The sequence below is a fragment of the Argentina silus genome, assembly GCF_951799395.1.
Source record: "Argentina silus genome assembly, chromosome: 1".
Taxonomy (NCBI): Eukaryota; Metazoa; Chordata; class Actinopteri; order Argentiniformes; family Argentinidae; genus Argentina; species Argentina silus.
Genome location: NC_139655.1, coordinates 30760091 through 30778904, shown reverse-complemented (window position 1 = coordinate 30778904; position 18814 = coordinate 30760091). Strand labels below are relative to the sequence as shown.

The 18814-nt window shown below is 40.9% G+C and overlaps 2 protein-coding genes across 2 annotated transcripts; one reads left to right on the top strand and one right to left on the bottom strand.

Moving 5' to 3' along the window:
- Nucleotides 1-2157: 2157 nt before the first annotated feature.
- plaa (phospholipase A2-activating protein) lies at nt 2158-8850 on the bottom strand. The gene is made up of 14 exons (XM_083681566.1): nt 8626-8850; nt 7728-7921; nt 7526-7626; nt 7260-7380; nt 6914-7081; nt 6489-6624; nt 6131-6300; nt 5823-5974; nt 4851-5070; nt 4171-4236; nt 4019-4090; nt 3759-3866; nt 3361-3528; nt 2158-3137 (listed from the first exon to the last, which is right to left on the bottom strand). Exons 1-14 carry the CDS (start codon nt 8772-8774, stop codon nt 2569-2571), a joined length of 2394 nt encoding a protein of 797 aa, XP_083537692.1. The 5' UTR covers nt 8775-8850; the 3' UTR covers nt 2158-2568.
- A 315-nt stretch (nt 8851-9165) lies between these two features.
- On the top strand, nt 9166-15751 carry zdhhc21 (zDHHC palmitoyltransferase 21). Its single transcript, XM_083671264.1, has 8 exons — nt 9166-9227; nt 10096-10254; nt 10360-10458; nt 10650-10761; nt 11077-11215; nt 11436-11552; nt 12714-12757; nt 12910-15751. Exons 2-8 carry the CDS (start codon nt 10101-10103, stop codon nt 13040-13042), a joined length of 798 nt encoding a protein of 265 aa, XP_083527390.1. The 5' UTR covers nt 9166-9227; nt 10096-10100; the 3' UTR covers nt 13043-15751.
- The last annotated feature ends 3063 nt before the right edge of the window (nt 15752-18814 follow it).

Sequence of the window (18814 nt, the reverse complement as noted above, 5' to 3'; positions counted from 1 at the left end):
ATAAAAGTAAATAAAAATAAATTAAAAAAATTACGCAAAGGAGCGATGTTAACGGGAGATTGCCCTGTTCTTATTGTAAAAAAGGACTAACTCTTTCATCAGGGCAGTAGGATACTATCATTACTGAACATGAACAAAAGCATAACCACATCTCACCACACCAGCATTCAATCCACAAAATCCCAACAAAGGTCCTAACACGAGTAATTTACACTTTACAAGATAACAGCAATATGTCCTTTACCACTTATACAGTACTTGACATGCACATTCTGTGATATGTTTGTTCATATAGATAAAAAAAGATATGTAATTTTTACATTGGATAGAACAGAACAACATGGAAAAAATGGCCTTAGTCTTTACAAACACATATTCGCTTGACAAAGTATTGGAAAGAGGAAGCAATTTGTCTTCTTTTAGCTCTATATTCAAATCAAACAATTACTGTTTTTCAGCTAAAAGAAAACAAAATGCTTCCTCTTTCTAATGCTTATGGAGGGCACTGTATATTAGTCACCAGAAGTTTTCCATAGAACTCAACATTTTTAGGAACCCAGCAGCTCTAGAGTCGGCCACGTTATCCACATGTAGATTAAAATCACCCAATAGCATAATGTTGTCATCATTTATACTGACAATGGACAACAATTCAGAGAATTCATCCAGGAAGATAGGACACTGTTTGGCGGTCTATATATGGTCTATATATGGTTATAACTTTAGACTGAGGGAGCATAGTCAAAGTGAAATACTGTATAAACTCACTACCGTAACCTTACATTACATTAAAGGGCATGTGCATTGCATCCTTAGAATATATATTGTCAGATGCATTCACCCAAAACAATTTATAGCACAGTCAGTGAATACAATTATGGCAGTGAAAGCATAGATCACCACACATGCTTCTCTCTACCTGAGTTTCCCAAGTTTATAGAGTGGGTCCTCCTATAAAACAAACAGGAGTCTCACACCAGAGTCTCCTGGCTTATTGTAGCTAAGATTGAGCTCTCTTAGGTTTGAGGGGTTTCCCAGAAAAGCACAACCCTCCTTTGTGACTCCACAGAATGATAACCTGCAAAACAAAAATAGATATCTATTAGACTCACTTACTGTATATCCTCTTATGTCAAGAACCTGCCTTGTTAACAGATTAGGTTAAAGTATTATCCATATACCGTAACCCTAGAGACACACCTCATTACTAGATCCTAACCTCATTAGGTTACAGTATGGATTTGCCAGTTCCTACCTTTGTTTAGCATTAATGGTCTCTTTTCTGAAAGTTCCATTGACCTTTCACTCTTCAAGGACACTATGTTGGGCACAGGTGAATTGGATCTCTCCTGTTGGACCCTGTTAAACACATAAAGGCACTTAGGCCCCAATTCAATTCACCCTGTCCAATACACAAAGTGTCACTCCGCAGAGGTAAACATATGGTTAAATCTTACCAATTTATCTTACCTCCAAATCTAGCTGACAACATGTCTATAGGCCTATTGTGAAAGTAAACAGTGATTAACTGTTCGGTTCATATGGATGACCGTGTCTTTAGACGTTGTCCTAATTTGGTTTTTAAACTGCAGTTTTTCTTTCTCCTTTGAATTCTCATTTGATTGTTTATCCCTTGTATGGAAGTCATCTTGAGAATTATTTGGAGGAAAAAGGAAATGACTAATATAATCAGTGAATATAATCACATTGGCTAATGGCTATTTGTTGATGGTATAAAACGGTATAATTCTTCTGTGCCTTCATTTTTATCAGGAAACAGTCTTTCTAAATTCCTGTAATTCCATTGCATGTCATTTAATGTTCCCAGTAAACTTTGAATGATTGATGTAAGAGTCCGGTTTCAGTTATTCAAACTAATTTGCTCATCTTTTTTTGTAAAAATAATAGTAGATAGTAAAAATAACCTCACCATACAGGGAGACATATACACACAGATAAATACGTTTTAATATCCAAAAATGGTAAACAACTGCGTTATGTTTATACATGGTGAGAACTAAAATATTCAAGTGAGATGAGCCCAAATTCAAAAGTACTGCAGTAATCAACACAAATAAATTGTACAATTTGGCTCCATTCTCTGATACTATTGTAGTATAAATAGTATTATCTGTGGTAAAGAACCACCCTGTGAGAATAAATGCTGTATAATGCTGCATCACAAACATACTTTGAATGTACTGGAACACATAATTCTCTAATGCATCACTCCCACCACCTCACCTGGTTGAACCTGTTGATCCAGATTACAAATGAACCTTTCCTTCGTTCCAACTCTGTAACTACACTGCATTGCTTGTGGGTAGTTTTGCCGAAATCAGTTGCAGTCTGCGACCCTCTCTTGACTTCATATATTTATTGTTTTTTTAATCATTCACAATAGCACTAATAAAGAAAACCAATGATTTATTAAAGGTTTAATTTATACATCTCTTTTTATTGCAGCACATGCAATCAATCAAGTCTCCACCACAAATGTTTGAGCTGAACAGGGAGTAATAATATAGGGGGGGAAGGTGTCATAGATATATCATTAACATTGAAAAATCACTGCAGTTCTTTTAAAACAAGCTGGCAGCACTCCCCAACCTTGGCCGGGTCAGACACAGAGGTGTACTTGGCGATCTGGGAGGTGACCCCCAGAGAGCGTGCCAGGTCCTGGGCCGTCTGGTCAGCGAACACTGTGGTCCCCAGGGCCACCAGGAGCCTGAAAACGCCCTCCTTGTCCTGCACAGATTCCAGGGCCGTGCTGGCCACAGAGAGGCATTGGGCCTTGGCCTCCAGGTCTGGCTGGCCGTGCAGGCAGCCAGCATAGTTGAGCACCAGCGTGGCCAGGGCGATGTGAATATTCTTGTTGCAGACGGAGCAGAGGTCGGCGGCGCGGGCCAGGACCGTTTCGCGCTGGGCAAGGAGGAGGGCTCGGCCACGCCAGCCGCTGAAGCAGTTGCTCAGAGTCCGCAGGGCCAGCATCTGATTAGCCGGACGGCCTTGCGGCTTCATCAGGCTCAGGAGGTGATTGCAGAACTGGACGCCATCCTCCTCACCGCACAGGTGCTCGTTGACCTGCGGGTGGCGCACTGCCAGCCTCAAGATGTCCAGAATGGGGAAGACTATGTCTGGAGAACAAGGTAGGTTGATCAGAGGTAGATCACCCAAGAAAAAAAGCAATGGAACATCTGTTTTTGAACACTGTTATCTGTTATTTTGTTTTCACATGTTTGAAATACCCATAGAACGATCACATCAGAAAAGTTACATGGGTAACTAACTTTACAATAACAGGCGTCAAGTGGCATGTAACATTGAGTGATGCAGTTTTAGATGCTATGTGTGTGGTACCTTCTGGCCAGTGAGAGATCTTCCACAGGAGGGTGATCTGGTCAGTGGTGGGCTGTTCTGAGGCGCCGGGGTCACAGACACACGCTAGGAGCTTCTCCAGGCTCTCCAGCACCTCCTCCGGGAGCTTGTGTTCTTGTGGGGCTCCATTGTTCAGCTCCTTCAGCTTGGCTGGTGGTGCAAGGGATAAAGATATACTTAGACAGTTCTAGTTATACATATACAGATATATACAGTTTATCAAATCTTTATCTCGCAAGAGAGGCCATTTGTTTACCCTTTACTTAGTCAGATAACTGGCTAACAACCTAGTTCATAAAGACGTGAATTGCGTTATTCAAATTAATTCGCTGCCAGACATTGTGATACAGTGTTTCACATTACAGCGCAATGGTGATTACCAAGTATCTGTGTGGCATTGGCCTGCTCAAAGCTCACTCCGTCTGTCTTGGGGAAGTAGATGTTTTTGGAGGACTGTTTGAGGGCAGCTGAGGAGTAGGCACCTCCACCTGAGGAGAGCGAGAGAGAAGTGTTACCTCTTAATCAAAACAAAGACCGGACTCTTATCGGTCTTAATGTGCAGGCAATTTTCATTGTACTGTGGATTCGCTTGATATGAGGCCTAGGCATAGAGAGGGAGCTACTGTACGGTGACTCTTACCTGTGAAGGGATCTGCTACACCCACAGGAGCTCCTGTTGCTGTCCCTGATCCTGGGATGTACCGCCCAGAGCCTGGCGAAATACCATAGTCATACAATATATGCATGCACGCTCTCACCAAACAAACTAAAAACTAAAATAACTGTATTTACCTGTAAATGGATCAGCACCAAAACCTGACCTGCCGTCAGAGGCCCCAGGGATATATCGACCTGAACCTGCAACAAACCAGGTTGAAATTACTATAAGTCTGACAAGCCCTGTATAGCATACAATACATCATGAAGATAACATAGAGACCAAAAGCAGTATGTAAAGTGAAAACATATTAAGTTACAGCAATAGGGCGAGACGGCTATAGATAACAAATGGGAATCCATAAGACCACGCCCCTCACTTTGGGGAAAGCTGCAGGGTTGTGCCAGTTTGAGGATAAGTTTGATACGCAAAACTTATCCTCACCATTCTCTTCAACCTGACACCAATGTTGTTTCATCATTAGCCTGCTATGTTGTTTTGGGTGTCGCTAAGAACATATTTGAACGAAATCATTGTACATCGTCTGCAAACTGCCACCACAGAGGCAGAAAATGACCTAACATGCTAACAACTGTTATGCTACACTGGCAGCATTACTAGCCAGCTAGCATCCGCTGGTTGATGTTGAAGTAACTTTTAAGTGTGATGCAGTTGATCGGTGAAGATCACATGTAAATATATCAAGTATGAAATTCATACAGGAATGAAAATCCTGTTACAATAACAAAAAATGGGCTGCCCAATGGGCTGCCTGGGGGCTCAGATGAGTGCAAATGGCCAGCATTTTGCCTACCAGTGAATGGGTCGGCGTTGCCGGGCTGGGCCGGTCCAATATTGTGTCCTTTGGTGTTCTCAATGATGAAGTTGGCCACCTGGTCCAGGAACATGGGGCTGATGTCATTCTTCTGCAGGAAGTTGTGTGCCGTCAGCCAGGGGTCCTCTGCGACATTGTAAGGTAGCTTCATGGACGGCCCTCCCTCGTTTACGTCGATGGTGAAGACAAAGTCGTACTCCTAGAAGGGATTTCGGGACATGCTTGAATGCAACTAGAAGTTGATGCAAGTAACATTGTTCAATTGGTGAACTGACAATTTCATATTCCCTGCCAACCCTTGTAAGGGTAGGAACTATAAAGATTGTTTACTTGCTTTCAATCATTTGCAACACACCTGCATGTGGGGCTGTCACAGTGAGTTTCACTCATTTAGGCTATTTGGTTTCAGAGTTGGCATATCTGTCATTCAGATGTAGCCTAGGCTATATCATTACAGTAGCAACATTACATGAGTACATTTCTACTTTCATGTAGGCTAATTCTTATGGGTAAAGGATTTGTCAACTGCCGTTATTGTATTATTACATCAAGATTAGTGCAGGGCAATTGCAATAGCTGATGTAACGCCCTAATAAAAAGCCCTCCGTCTACATTTATTTCACAGGAGCCATGAAGCTTCGGCTGCACTTTGTGGTGGACCCCATGGGTTGGTTCTGTGTTAGTATGGTGTTCGGCATCTGGCTCGACAACACTGTCTTCATGCTTGAATGCAACTAGAAGTTGATGCAAGTAACATTGTTCAATTGGTGAACTGATAATTCCATATTCCCTGCCAAGCCTTGTGTGATTTTGCTTGCCTTGTGTTTTGAATTAGATATGAGTTATTTACTATATTCATTTTTAAAGTTTCACTAATGTGAATTAAAACAGCCTGGCAATGTTGTTGAAACCAGTACCATTACCCAAAGTAATGGTGGATGCCTCTCTCACCTTCCCCTCATACATCACTCTCTTGGAGGTCTGCTGGTTAGACCCTCCTACAACGTCCCCGATCTTCATCCAGCGGCTGTCGCTCACACTCCACTGGTACGCCTCCACTTTGTCTCCGTCTTTGATGAGCCGAGTCTGTCCGTCGCGATTCCCTGAGAGTGCACGAACACTTCTAACACATGCCTGCCCATGACAACTGTCCAACCTTTGATTAACCCTAACAGTCGTATTATAGCCAACAGTGTTGTGTCTACTTCACATTTGATTTCTACAAATGGAACATATACAAAATCAATCAAATAAATTACCTGGCTCATCTAGATGGTCCCTTCCTGGTAGATCCTCCATCTTGATGTCTCCCAAGTCCCCAGTCTTGGGGTCGATAGTGGTCTTGGAGAGCTCATCCTCAAAGGCCTGTAGGTCTTGGGCACTGGCAATACGGTCCTCAGACTCAGTAAACACTCGGATAATACCGTCACTGTTGAGTGAATGGCACACACATGCACGAGGAGACATTAGGAACATTGATCCTTCCTCCTCTTGATCCATCTGTTGGATCAGCTCTAATGAGGGAGTGAAGCCATGAAGAGAGGAAGAAGGGACCGCAGAGAAGGCAGTATTATGGTCTTCTGTAATTGAAACCAATTGAGAATAGGGTCTGGTTACCTGGCACCCACAGCTATATCTCCATTAGGCAGGATACAGCAGCACCACACTGACTGGGCTGGGAGACGGATGGTCTGGGTACATTCGCCCTGCTTCCATATCCTCAACGTCCGGTCCTCTCCTGTGCTTACAAAATCTGAGAGCAGAGCATCGACAGTCTGAGATTAGGGCTAAGAGGCATTAGTCATGAGATGGATCAATGAGTGTACTTTTTACATCCATAAAGGCTAAATTGGGTTTGCCATTAGCAGCAGAGATCTAGACAAACAGCATAGCAGATATACATCAGATGTAAATAGCATATCAGAATTGACGAGCCGAAAATAAACCAAGACAATTGAATTGAATTGATAAAAATAAACATTGCACAGTTGATTCTGGGTATTTGAATGAGACCTAGCCTAGTGCATGCTGGTTGCCCGTACCTTGGGCATTGGGGAAGACAGCCAGGCTGTAGATGTAGTTGGTGTGGCTGTAGTAGACCTGCACACATTCGCCAGTCACCAGCCACCTCCTAATACTAGTGTCATTGCTGCAAGAGAAGAACTCCAAGTCGCTGATCACTGCAAGCCCCCTTACACAGTCCTCGTGACCTGTGACACATTTACACAGAAATAAAACATGTTACATGCCACTTGTCATTTTGCTTTCTCCTGTTTGCTCCTACTGTAAACTCTTACATGCAATAACAAAAACCTGCATACACTCCGGCACTTGCAGATCAGAGTTGTGCAACCCTCTTCAGCGGTTTAGCTGCCCCAAGTCTCTCACCAGTATATGTCTTCTCACAGCGCCCCGCCTTCCACAGCTTGATGGTCTTATCTGCTGATCCGGACAGCATAAGGCCTTGTTCAGGTAGAATGACCACAGCCCATACTGCTGCAGTGTGACCCTACAATTCAAAGATAATACAAACCTTGGTCACTCAATTCATAGTTGCTGGAACCTCAGTGCAGATTTCAGCACCCACTCATTATGATCCTAATAAATGGGGGTGAAATAAAAATCCAACTAGATAAAGTGTCTCTGTTGATTACCTGTAAGGTCATCATGCACTTCTCATTGAGCCAGACTTTTGCTGTGGTGTCCCATGAGCCACTCAATAGTGTTCCAAATTTCCCAGAGGAGAGAGTGCAAACTGTGAATGTGATACAGTAGGTAATCAAGTAAGCAATCATATCTCTATGAAACATCTTGTGGATCTGTCATCAGTAGGTATTGTGAGTGTCAGTACATTACCTGTGTTTTTGTGGCCCTTGAGAGTGAACAAGGGTTGTGGTTGGTCCAGTGAAAACACACATATGTTGTGGTCATTTCCACCTGTGGCTATAAGTCCTCTAGGATATGTTTCACTGGGTGCGATAATGCACACACAGGATACAAAGTTTGAATGCCCTGTCATACATTGCATTTCTGTGAAACCCCTGTCTGGGCTGTAAAAAGAGAAGAAAAAGAGGAAATAAATTAGCCATGTGTCAAGAATTAGAAAAGTATTATAACAGCTACTGATTTCTATCCATATCTACTGTAATTCTGTGGAGCTAGACAGCTAGGACAACATTACTCAACCCGACTGGGGTTGCACACCCAAGACTCTAACAGAAAAAAAAGAACCAGAACTGATGTTTTTATCCGCATGCTTTCCCCTAATCAAAATAAGAGTCTTCGACATCACGCGTTGTTAGCAGAATAACAGAAAAGACGCAAAGCACCCGGCACAATACATCTCGTGTGTTGACTGTTTTTACTTTAAAATTTCAGAACACCACAACCCGAGTGGGAAGCAGCCGGGGTGCAGTTGTAGCTAGGTAAACGTGATCTTGGGAACATAACTTCATGTCTAGACAGATTGTACCATATTATATTTGCAGTGATATACATTTGCTGAGTGGGTTAAAACATAAGTGACCTGTTTGGCAAGGAAAGTGGGGAATTGCCTAGACTAGTTTGAGTGAATGACAAAGCTAATTTAGCTAGCTAGAGCTTTAAAAGGCTAGATTGGTCTGACAAACAACATATTGTCGTGAAATGACTGTCCTAGATGCCTGATTTCAAACAGTGAAATATCCAGATGACTTTGGTTTTGAAACGTTTGTTTATATTTAATGTGCTTAGTTGACAGTTAGCACAACGGTACCTTGAGTTGGGTACCCAGACTCTTCCGGTTCTGTCTCTAGACACAGACACAAAGGCTCCATCAGGGAAAAAAGCAGTTGAAAGACCTCTTACATCCATTTCATGGCCAGGTATGGAACAGCTGAGCTTATATGAGTTAGCTGATGCCATTTTCGCACTAATTACACGGTGCTTTTACAATAACCTTTGAGCTCTGAAGCGTTCCTTGTCAACAAAAATCTATTGAACCGGCTACATTCCTTGTGGCGAAGGCGGAAGCAGATACTAACATGACCTTTACATTGCATGACGGGACAATCTTTCTTTACGCAGATATACTTTTTTCTTATCGATTATATTTATATTTTGTCCTTCAGTAATTCATATAACACGTGGTGAAAAAAAGAATTAATTTAAATAAATAAATACATTTTACAAATAATTCCCGGCCAGTGTAAGGGTTCTCGTGTAGGACCGGGCGACCGTCAAGTGCCTGTAGGTGGCCTGTAGGTGGCAGCACATACAGTATCACAATTTTGACAGGTGCTGCCTGCCTCCGCAGCAGAAGGGACGGACACTACCGTCACGGAAGAACCTGTGCTCTGAAAAAGAGAGCGATAACAAGTGGGTATCATCTTCTATTAGCAATGAATATTCGCACATTGATCGGTAAATAAATGTACTCAGAATAATTAATTACGTTTGATTAGTGTGATACGTTGTCTGTACCAGGCTAACGTTGAAAGTTCAGTTGCTAGGAGGAAGACCAAGCCTACTCTGATTCATCACATCATCATATTATTGCGAGATCATCTAACCAGATGATATAGTAGCCTAGTAGCGACTGGGCCTACAATTATTCATCATGGGCTAAGCATCAATCACTTTGCTTGCAGGTTATAACCTATTTGTGGTGGGTATGCTATTTCTGGACTATGATATGGGAGGGGAGAGTTAAAGGGGTGTGGACACAGTACTTGTGCACTGCATAAACACTGCATGAACACACCTCATACCTCAGAGTCACATGATTAGACACTGGGATAACATGGAATGCTGAAAAGTTCCTTTGCACCTGAGTGAATCGTTGGTGTTGTGAGCGACATTCATTGATCAAAGCAATATTCTCTTTCATATTGATATTTGTCCATAATTCCATTGTACTGTAACTGTACACATTGTGTATTTAAGGGTAGGAACTATAAAGATTGTTTACTTGCTTTCAATCATTTACAACACACCTGCATGTGGGGCTGTCACAGTGAGTTTCACTCATTTAGGCTATTTGGTTTCAGAGTTGGCATATCAGTCATTCAGATGTAGCCTAGGCTATATCATTACAGTAGCAACATTACATGAGTACATTTCTACTTTCATGTAGGCTAATTCTTATGGGTAAAGTCCTACACTTACATTAAGATTAGTGCAGGGCAATTGCAATAGCTGATGTAACGCCCTAATAAAAAGCCCTCCGTCAACATTTATTTCACAGGAGCCATGAAGCTTCGGCTGCACTTTGTGGTGGACCCCATGGGTTGGTTCTGTGTTAGTATGGTGTTTGGCATCTGGCTCTACAACACTGTCTTCATCCCCATGCTGGTGCTGCTGCCCCACTTCAATGAAGGACATATCCCCTTGGCCTTAGTTGCCTGTGAGTACCCTCTCTGCTTGAACTGTGACCTCAGGATCTAGGCCTACTAGAGATGCCGTGCTACAAAAGTGGCTTGCATTCACCCACCTTGTCTTCTCTCCCTAGGTTACTACATAGCCTCAGCCCTCTGCATGGCAGCCCTGTTCAGAGCTTCCACAGCAGACCCTGGACGACTCCCACCAGACCCCCACATTCCTCACTCAGGTAACAGGATCGTTGCTCCACCAGCGCTCCCCCACCTACAGTACACCCTGATGGAATTCCCACGCAGAGAAAGAATATACGCGTGACAACTTACCAACACCGTAGTTCAACTGTACCTGTCATTGTAATTGCTTGGTAAATACATGGCTTTAATGCCAGACTGTAATTGAGTGGTTTTATCCTTGTTTCAGAGCGAGAGCAATGGGAAATGTGTAACAAGTGCAACTTGATGAGACCTAAAAGGTCACACCATTGCAGTCGTTGTGGCCACTGTGTACGCAGAATGGACCACCACTGTCCCTGGTGAGGCTACACCTACATCATTCCCAAGCCAATAATGTAACACAGGAAAGCTAATGCTGTGAAAGAGAATGTCAATGCTGCACTGGAAGCCACATGATTCTGTAGAAAAGGAAAATACCGCACACTCAGCCATTTCGTTTATCTTTACAAACCTGCGCTGAACATGAACATCAGTTTAGTAGAGCCCAAATACCATGTTACTCTCCCAGGCTGTATCTGTTTTCAATTATTTTTGGAAAGCAGCCTGACTATGTGATCATTTTAATAAACAATATGCGTCAAGGAGTTCTCTTTCTTCTTCTTATCTCCTCACAGGATCAATAATTGTGTCGGGGAGGACAACCACTGGCTCTTCTTGCAGCTCTGTTTTTACACTCAGGTCCTCAGTTTGCTCACCCTGGCGCTGGACTTCTGCCAGTACTATTACTTCCAGCCCTTGACTAGAATGGACCAGGTAAAGTCAAGATTGAAAAGTGATGCCTATCTTGACACCTAAGTTGGTTGAATAGTAACCTAGCAATCACCCCTAAAGAAACATTGCCAATGAACGTGATTAGAAACGAGGCTGAGGGATGTCAGGTGTGTGAGTGGTGATGGCAGGGTTATATGGTATAGACCATGATGGTTTTGCGGGGGTCACATGTAGCCTCTGCTTCTGTTCCTATCTCTCTTAGGAGGAGTTTACAGCACGCCATGAGCTTGCCCTGCTCAGAGTGTCCACCATCATGGGTCTGGTGATGTTCGGAGGCATGAGCAGCCTCTTCTACACTCAAATCACTGGCATCCTTTCAGTGAGTAGAATGCACTGAGCCACCTGGTGGCTGTGTAGAATAGACACAAACAAATGTGAAGTATCCTCCTTTAATTCGTCACATACACCAGCATTGATAACTTGAAAGTGGAAGTGAGAATGGTTTCTATGAATAAGCAAAGAATATGCATTTCCACACAGAGCCAACATTTATAACTATATGAACAATGTCGTTTTGCTCTATAGCAATGTGTGTGTGTGTGCCTGTGCGTGTTTGTTTGTGTGTAAACTCAGCCAACTCAGTGTCCTTGGTTGATGAGATGTCCCAGGTGAGCCAGACCCATTAACCTTATAGTGAGTGGATTGACCTGAAGAACTCTAAGGTGCCTTAATGGCTTATATGTGAGTCCAGCAGTGTAAGCCATCTTAGCTGGAATGCTAAGCTTGTATTCCACTACTATATCTTGAAAAACATGTGTCATTCCCGCAGCCTCACACAGCCCTTTAGTACATGCCAATAAAGGATTGCGGCTTGGCAGTGTCATTAGGCCTGTAACTCCAGCTTCTTACAGATATCCATTAAGGTCTTAGTAACAGATTTGGCATATGCTTTGACTGTCCAACTGTTTATCATTGTTATCCTATGAGCAATGACCTGGCAGAAATACATGAACATGACAACAAGATGTTAACAATCGACAAAAACATGACAAGTTATTCAGAGTCATGGGATAGTCATTTCCCCTTGCTGATGAAACTCAGAGAAGGCCTATTCAGAGGGCATATTCAACCAGGGCTTTTCAGCATAGCATGAATAATAATATTAGTCATACATTTCATTTGTAGAACACTTTTAATGCAGGAAAGAATCCCAAAGTACAAGTAAGACTGTGTAATATGTAGTTGATACAGTATGCCTACGTTATCTGGTTGGTGTTCCACTGAAGAGATTTACCACATACACATCTTATTAATTCAATGGCAGCTGTCTGTCATTGCAGCCAACATGGGAAGGTCAGGGCAGGACAAGGTTGTTTTTCCCACCATTCTCTTTACCGTTTTATTCAACGACTCTCTTAACTGAAACATTTGAAAGGATCAGGGACAATATTTCAGGCCAGCCTAATTAATGCAAACCTTTCAGAGATATTTGCTCTGAGCATGTTTTAATGGGTTTCATTCTTGTATGTCTTACTAACAGGACACCACCACCATTGAGAAAATGGCCTATTTCGCCAGTGAAATGTGAGTAACAGTTTAACAAGTAGTAATTTGCTCTTTATCTCACGTCAAAATGTCATTAAAGTTTGTGCAATGACTTGTGAAACTGAAATAAGTTAAACCAATCTTAGTTGTATTGCTTTGTATGTAATTTTCATTACTTTCTTTTTTCACAGAGGCGGGTCCAAGAAGTCCTGGCAATGGGCTCTGGCCGAGGTGTTTGGCACGAGCTGGAAAATCCTGTGGTTTGTCCCTTTACGGAGCAGGCAGCCACTGCACCTTACCCACCACTTTCGCACTCATGTGTAGATGAATTCAGGAGTTCTGCCCCACTGCTGTCCAGACGGTAGGCCTGCCATCTTTGACAGAGGAAACACTGTGCACTCTAGCTCCCCCCTTCCCACCTGCCCTCTCCTCCCTCTCTGGTGCCATGTGAGCCGGGTGGCAGTCTCGGCTGGCCAATGGATACACACCACTTCTTTGCCTTTCTCTACAGTGACAGTGCCAGAACTGGTCACAAACTTCCATGAGAGTGGAATACTACATTGTAGATGCCCTACTCTGTCAAATTGTGGGAGACATTTTAAGAGGAAATTGCTTGGGAGAGAACACTTTATTTATAAGGATGAGACAAAAGGGAAACTACTAAGAGGCACAGGTGGATTGAATAGGGCCCACACTGTTGCCTTCAGACAACACAACAGACTCAAGGCTGACTAAGTACCCAATAGACTGGCTACATTGGTCAATCATTGGTGCCTTCTTCCTGTTGACTTGTTTTGATCATTCATGTGTCATACATCAACAGTGTTTTTGCTGGTTTTTTCCAGTAATTGTTGTTACAGGATCCAAATGTCATTTTTAGTTTGTCTCCCAGATGGCTTGAATACTCTATAATATAATTTGTTGTTTGCTAGAGGGTAATTGTAATCTGCATTCCTTATCATAATGATCACATTAACATTACATTGTTACCCATGTTTCAAATGGTTCTTTTACATCACTTCTTACATGTTATTTATTTTCAAAGAATGTTTTACACTACGTACTGTTAGGTAGATTTGCTTGATGTAATTTGTCCTGTGTGGCATTGGCACTTTCTGCCATAAAGCTGTGATGAAGATATGTCGTCTTACAAGGTTTTAGTGTATCATTCTACCTGACAGATGTATGGCAGATTTTAGCAATTTATCATAAACATGTATTACTCCTAATGATATCCGTTATGTCAGTCTTATGACAGCATTATGAAGCTTTATGACATAGGGTTCAAATATTACCCAAATATGTTATTGTTGTCAAAGTTGTTGGCTGATTTTCATAGCCATATCAGCTCAGTTGCACTGATACAGTTTATAACCTTTTGTTGAAATGCACCATTCCCTTATATGGACATAATAGTTATATGAATGATAGTTATATGGACACGACACTGTACCTTATGATATACGTAGATAGATTACTACCTATAGAGACACATAATCTGCCCAATTGTCATGACCTTTGTTTGTTATCTATTTGCAGTTTTAATGTCAGCAGAGGCGCTGTGCTTTTGTAGATTTCCATGGTTTAAAACATGGATAATCTCTAAATAACCATGCTCTTCCATCTAAGAACTTGTTTGCTTGATTGTGCCCAGGTACAATATACCGAACACATGCAAAATGATACGACTCCATCTGTAAAGATTAAGTCTACTTTCCAGGTTTTTTCATGGCACATATTGTAGTATTATCCATTCCTGTGGTAGTTTTAAGTGCCTGTCTAGAAGATGTTGTCTTTGTGCCGTTCACCACTATTATCTCACTAACCAAAGATGTACGGATATGATGCCATTACAGGGGAGTCAACACAAGGAAGTGAAATGTGTCACGCCATACTTTGTATTTGTGCGTATTTTCTGTTTTTTTGCTGTGTGCACTGATATATTTTATGTACATTAGTTTTGACGTTTTTTATATGTAGTGTTATGTTTCCTGATCATATAATTGCTGTTTTCTATCCTGATGATTTGAATGTAGACTCGTGAAATTTTAATGAAAAGACAGAGCATAAGCATATTATGCTTATGTGAGTATACATCGATTGCTGTTGATTTAATGAAATGTTGATTGTTGTGACAACTGCTGCTAGTTGTCTCTTCTTGTACTTTCCAGCTTCTTTTATTTCCATCACCTGATTGGTTGTGCACACTGAGATTTTTTGGGGGATGGGGAAACAGGTCTGTATATTTGAATTACCAGGTTGATTTGTAAATATGTTTTATACTTGATATAAATATATACTATAAATACATACTCATGCGACAGTTTCTCATGGGATCTTCCTTGTATAGCATCAGAGGAATGGGGCCCACTTACAACTGATAACTATAACCGTTTCTGGCTTCATGAAGCTGTCATTAGGAACATTTTTAAGGCCTGCATAGGTGCTTCAGAAATCGTTCATAAGCAAATGCCACGCTTTATAAGGGGTATCAAAAAGGTTATGCATTTTGCAAAGCACCAGATATTAAGGGCCTGTTATATGACCCTTTATATTGTATGAAATGTGTATAAATTATTTGTGAAGCAACTTTGTATGGGTTATAGGGGTTTATTATTTTAAAATGGGACCGGAGAAAGTTAATGGGATGCAAATACTGTACATTGGATGTTTCTTTTAGTTATCCATATTTATTAAACAATTAGTCTTTTCCAGGACTTTGCGTGCTTAATATCATCAACTACTGTATCTGCCATCTTCATTGGATGATGTTCTTCCATATACCATGTCACCTGTCATTTCTTCAAATGGCATCTTCTACCAATACAGATGTGAGGGCCTGTTTTAACACACTTCATACAGTGTGAGTTTCGATTATTTATGTATTCATGTGGGCCTTATAAAGGACCCTAACTCAATACAGATTACTTTTTTTTTTCATGGGTTGTCATTGTGATAATATTGTTTTTATTTCACTGACTTTAAAAAGTTTTATTATTTGAGATCATAGCAATAAACATATTGAGAGATTCATTTTTTAATAAATTATTGTGTTTGAAATCTTAAGTTGTTTTTTTTCATACTTCATGTCCTAAGGCAAGGGGATGTGAGAAATGTAAGACTCTAGCCAACTTCCCTGGAGAGCACTTTCGCCATGGGCTTGAGTGAACATTTGCCCTGCATTTTTTGCAGGCACCACCTAAGAACTGGCTCCTATCAGATTGAAAAAGCTCTTGCAGACTCAGAATGTATACATTTGTCCTAAATGAGAGACAGATCATAACACAATTATGACATTCTTGTCAGAGATTCCTATAGTGCAATATCTTGACAGCGATACCTTTAAAAAAATAAATAATAATCTAATTATGGGTTAACTGGCTATTATATCTCAGGATCGAGATCTTCTGATTGATGGAAATTCTGACAAGTAGACATCTTTTTGTTATGTGGACATTAATGGGATACTCTGAGGAAGGATTACCGTAACTTGGATGAAAAGGAGACCTTTCATCTTGGTCAGGCACTGTTTTACACAATGTATCTCCAGTCAGATCGAACAAAGAGGCTTTTATGCACTCCGTCTCCTCGGCAAGCCTGATATGCCTGCTCCTGCTCCTGCTCCTGCTCCTGCGACGGTAGAAAGGAGACTTCATTTAGAGAGGGGGGAATAAAGAACAATTCATGGTACCAAGAGAGAGGTCTGCCCTAATGAAAGGTAGAGGCTGGGGCAGTTAAGGAGAGCAGAGTGAGCATTAACCCCTCTAGCTGATTCCAGTGTGGTAGGTCTAAGGTCATTTTCCAACATTTAATTAATTAATTTCTTGCTGTAAGTAGCATTATTTTACCTGGAAAAGCTGATTGAGATCATAACCTTAGATTATAATCAATTGAGATTATGGTCTTGGACATTATACATCTTCTATAACCACGACATACATGTAGATATGATATAACAACTACATAGGGCGTACAGTATGTCATTTGACTGAATTATTATTACAATAATATTAATGAAAAAGTCATTTTAATTTTTTTTTATTTTTTTTTACAAATCACCGATACCACCAAAAAAACTCTGTAATTTATTTAAAAGTATACAGTCTATATGATAATTTGCACGTAGTACATTATTTCATCAAGTACCATCTTGTGTTCCAGTATTTATCTAACTCTGCTGTATGTAGTTATGTTACATTTATTTTGATTGTATACATGTGTGCCTTAATCTCTGTTTCTATGACACAGTATAGCCTCATATTGAGAGAAGTAAACGTGTGTAGAATCCTCTGTCTTTCCTTCATTGTCCCGACTACAGGTCCAAACATCTCAATGAAGCGTGTAATGTGTTCATGATCCGTGAATTTAATTTACGCCACTATTGTTGTCTTCGAGACAATCTGAACTGGCAACATGTGTGGCACGCGTTCCACACACACTCACAAGCACACACGCACCAAACACACACAAGCACACACACCCACACACACCCACCCACACACACACACACACACACACACACACACACACACACACACACACACACACACACACACACACACACACTTTTTTTTCTCCAGCAATGCTGACACATAGCCAAGCACCATATATGTTGTGTTTACAGTTGATTGTTATCATATCATGAATTATTTATTTGAAATATAAAGAGTAAAACCCACCTATTAAATGAGAACAAATATGCCCCTGCCAGGATCCTTCTGTTCATTCCTTCTCTTCGGTAAAAAGGCTTATGTACTTCAGACCAAAATTGGTTGATGAAGGAAGGCTGAAGCCTCCTGTACTCCTGTAAATTGCACATGATGCCTTTGTCCTCACTGTGACTGATGTGGTTGATTATGTGCAAATTAGTCTCTCTTTGACTAATGGCGGTGGATCTTTAAATGAACCTATTTGATTTCAGTCGCTTCACACATACTGTATCTCCAAGGTTTGACATTTCTATTGACTTTATGTATGTTTCAACTTACAAAGTGACTGATGTCGGAAAGTCACATCATAAACATCACATGGCATTTTTTCATAAAGTAGTTAAAATATGAAGTTGAAATATAAAATTGTCCTACCAGGAGTCTGTATTAATTTATTTTACTTAATCTCTGGTTGTGCTTGTCAAGTGGACTAATTAAACAAGTGGCCACCTGTTACCATTACAGGGCTTGACATCTGGCTGAACAAAGGGAACAATTAGGCTTGATAAACATAACAGCTAAGCTTGGAGGAGTGATTTCTAGGATGCAAGCCATGCCTACATTTTTATTAGCAGTATGATTGAAGGTATTATTGCCCAAACATGCTTAGCTCCATTTTGCCAAGCCTAGACAAGGATTAGAATTGTTCATTAATCACAGTTAATTATTTTTGTTCAAGTCTCTTACCATATGGGTCATGAGAGTCCAAGCCTATATCACATACGTTTATTGCACAGCACGCTATCAATATAGCATGTGATTACATATCAGACAAACCGAATGGGAAGAAATACCTTGCTTATATGTTAATGGACTATTTTTGTGAAGAGCTATACACCAGTTCAGTGCAGAGCAGCACACACACACATGTGTAATATGTAGTGCGTCTAGTGTTGTTTTTAGTCTTGATACTGTATTCATCATCTTAGAATTATTGAAATAATTGTTGTTTGAATCGTTCAAATGCATTTAGAATCAAATTAAAGAACATCTTTAGCTAATTCTGATAATATCAATGGTTGATATTCAAACAAACCTACAGTAATCCTCAAAACAATAGCAAATGCACACATATATGTGCTTTCGACCAATGTTTAAAGTCAATGTTTCAAATGGAGAATCTATTACTTGGACCAAACCACATATTTGCTCAGCAAAGTCATCATTTCTTATTTTTGTGGGGATTTCAGGCTTTTCCAGCATTTACTCTGACATGCATGTTACATTCTGGTACATTCTGGCTAATGTCTTCTCAGAAAAAAAAGATTTGACTTACCCATGCTGTGTTCAATAGCAGCTCTAGAAAATTCCTCCTCCATCACTACCAGCTGCACCAGAAGAACTTTCTGAACACAGAGGTATTGATTGGCCTATTGATTTTCACACC

Excerpts from the sequence above, each read along its gene's own strand:
- zdhhc21 (XM_083671264.1), top strand. The coding sequence starts at position 10,101 with ATGAAGCTTCGGCTGCACTTTGTGGTGGACCCCATGGGTTGGTTCTGT. Across the intron at positions 10,255-10,359 it reads CCCCTTGGCCTTAGTTGCCT|GTTACTACATAGCCTCAGCC; the intron begins GTGAGTACCCTC and ends TTCTCTCCCTAG. Across the intron at positions 10,762-11,076 it reads ATGGACCACCACTGTCCCTG|GATCAATAATTGTGTCGGGG; the intron begins GTGAGGCTACAC and ends ATCTCCTCACAG.
- plaa (XM_083681566.1), bottom strand. The coding sequence starts at position 8,774 with ATGGCATCAGCTAACTCATATAAGCTCAGCTGTTCCATACCTGGCCAT. Across the intron at positions 7,627-7,727 it reads CAAGGGCCACAAAAACACAG|TTTGCACTCTCTCCTCTGGG; the intron begins GTAATGTACTGA and ends TCACATTCACAG. Across the intron at positions 7,082-7,259 it reads CTGTGAGAAGACATATACTG|GTCACGAGGACTGTGTAAGG; the intron begins GTGAGAGACTTG and ends AATGTGTCACAG.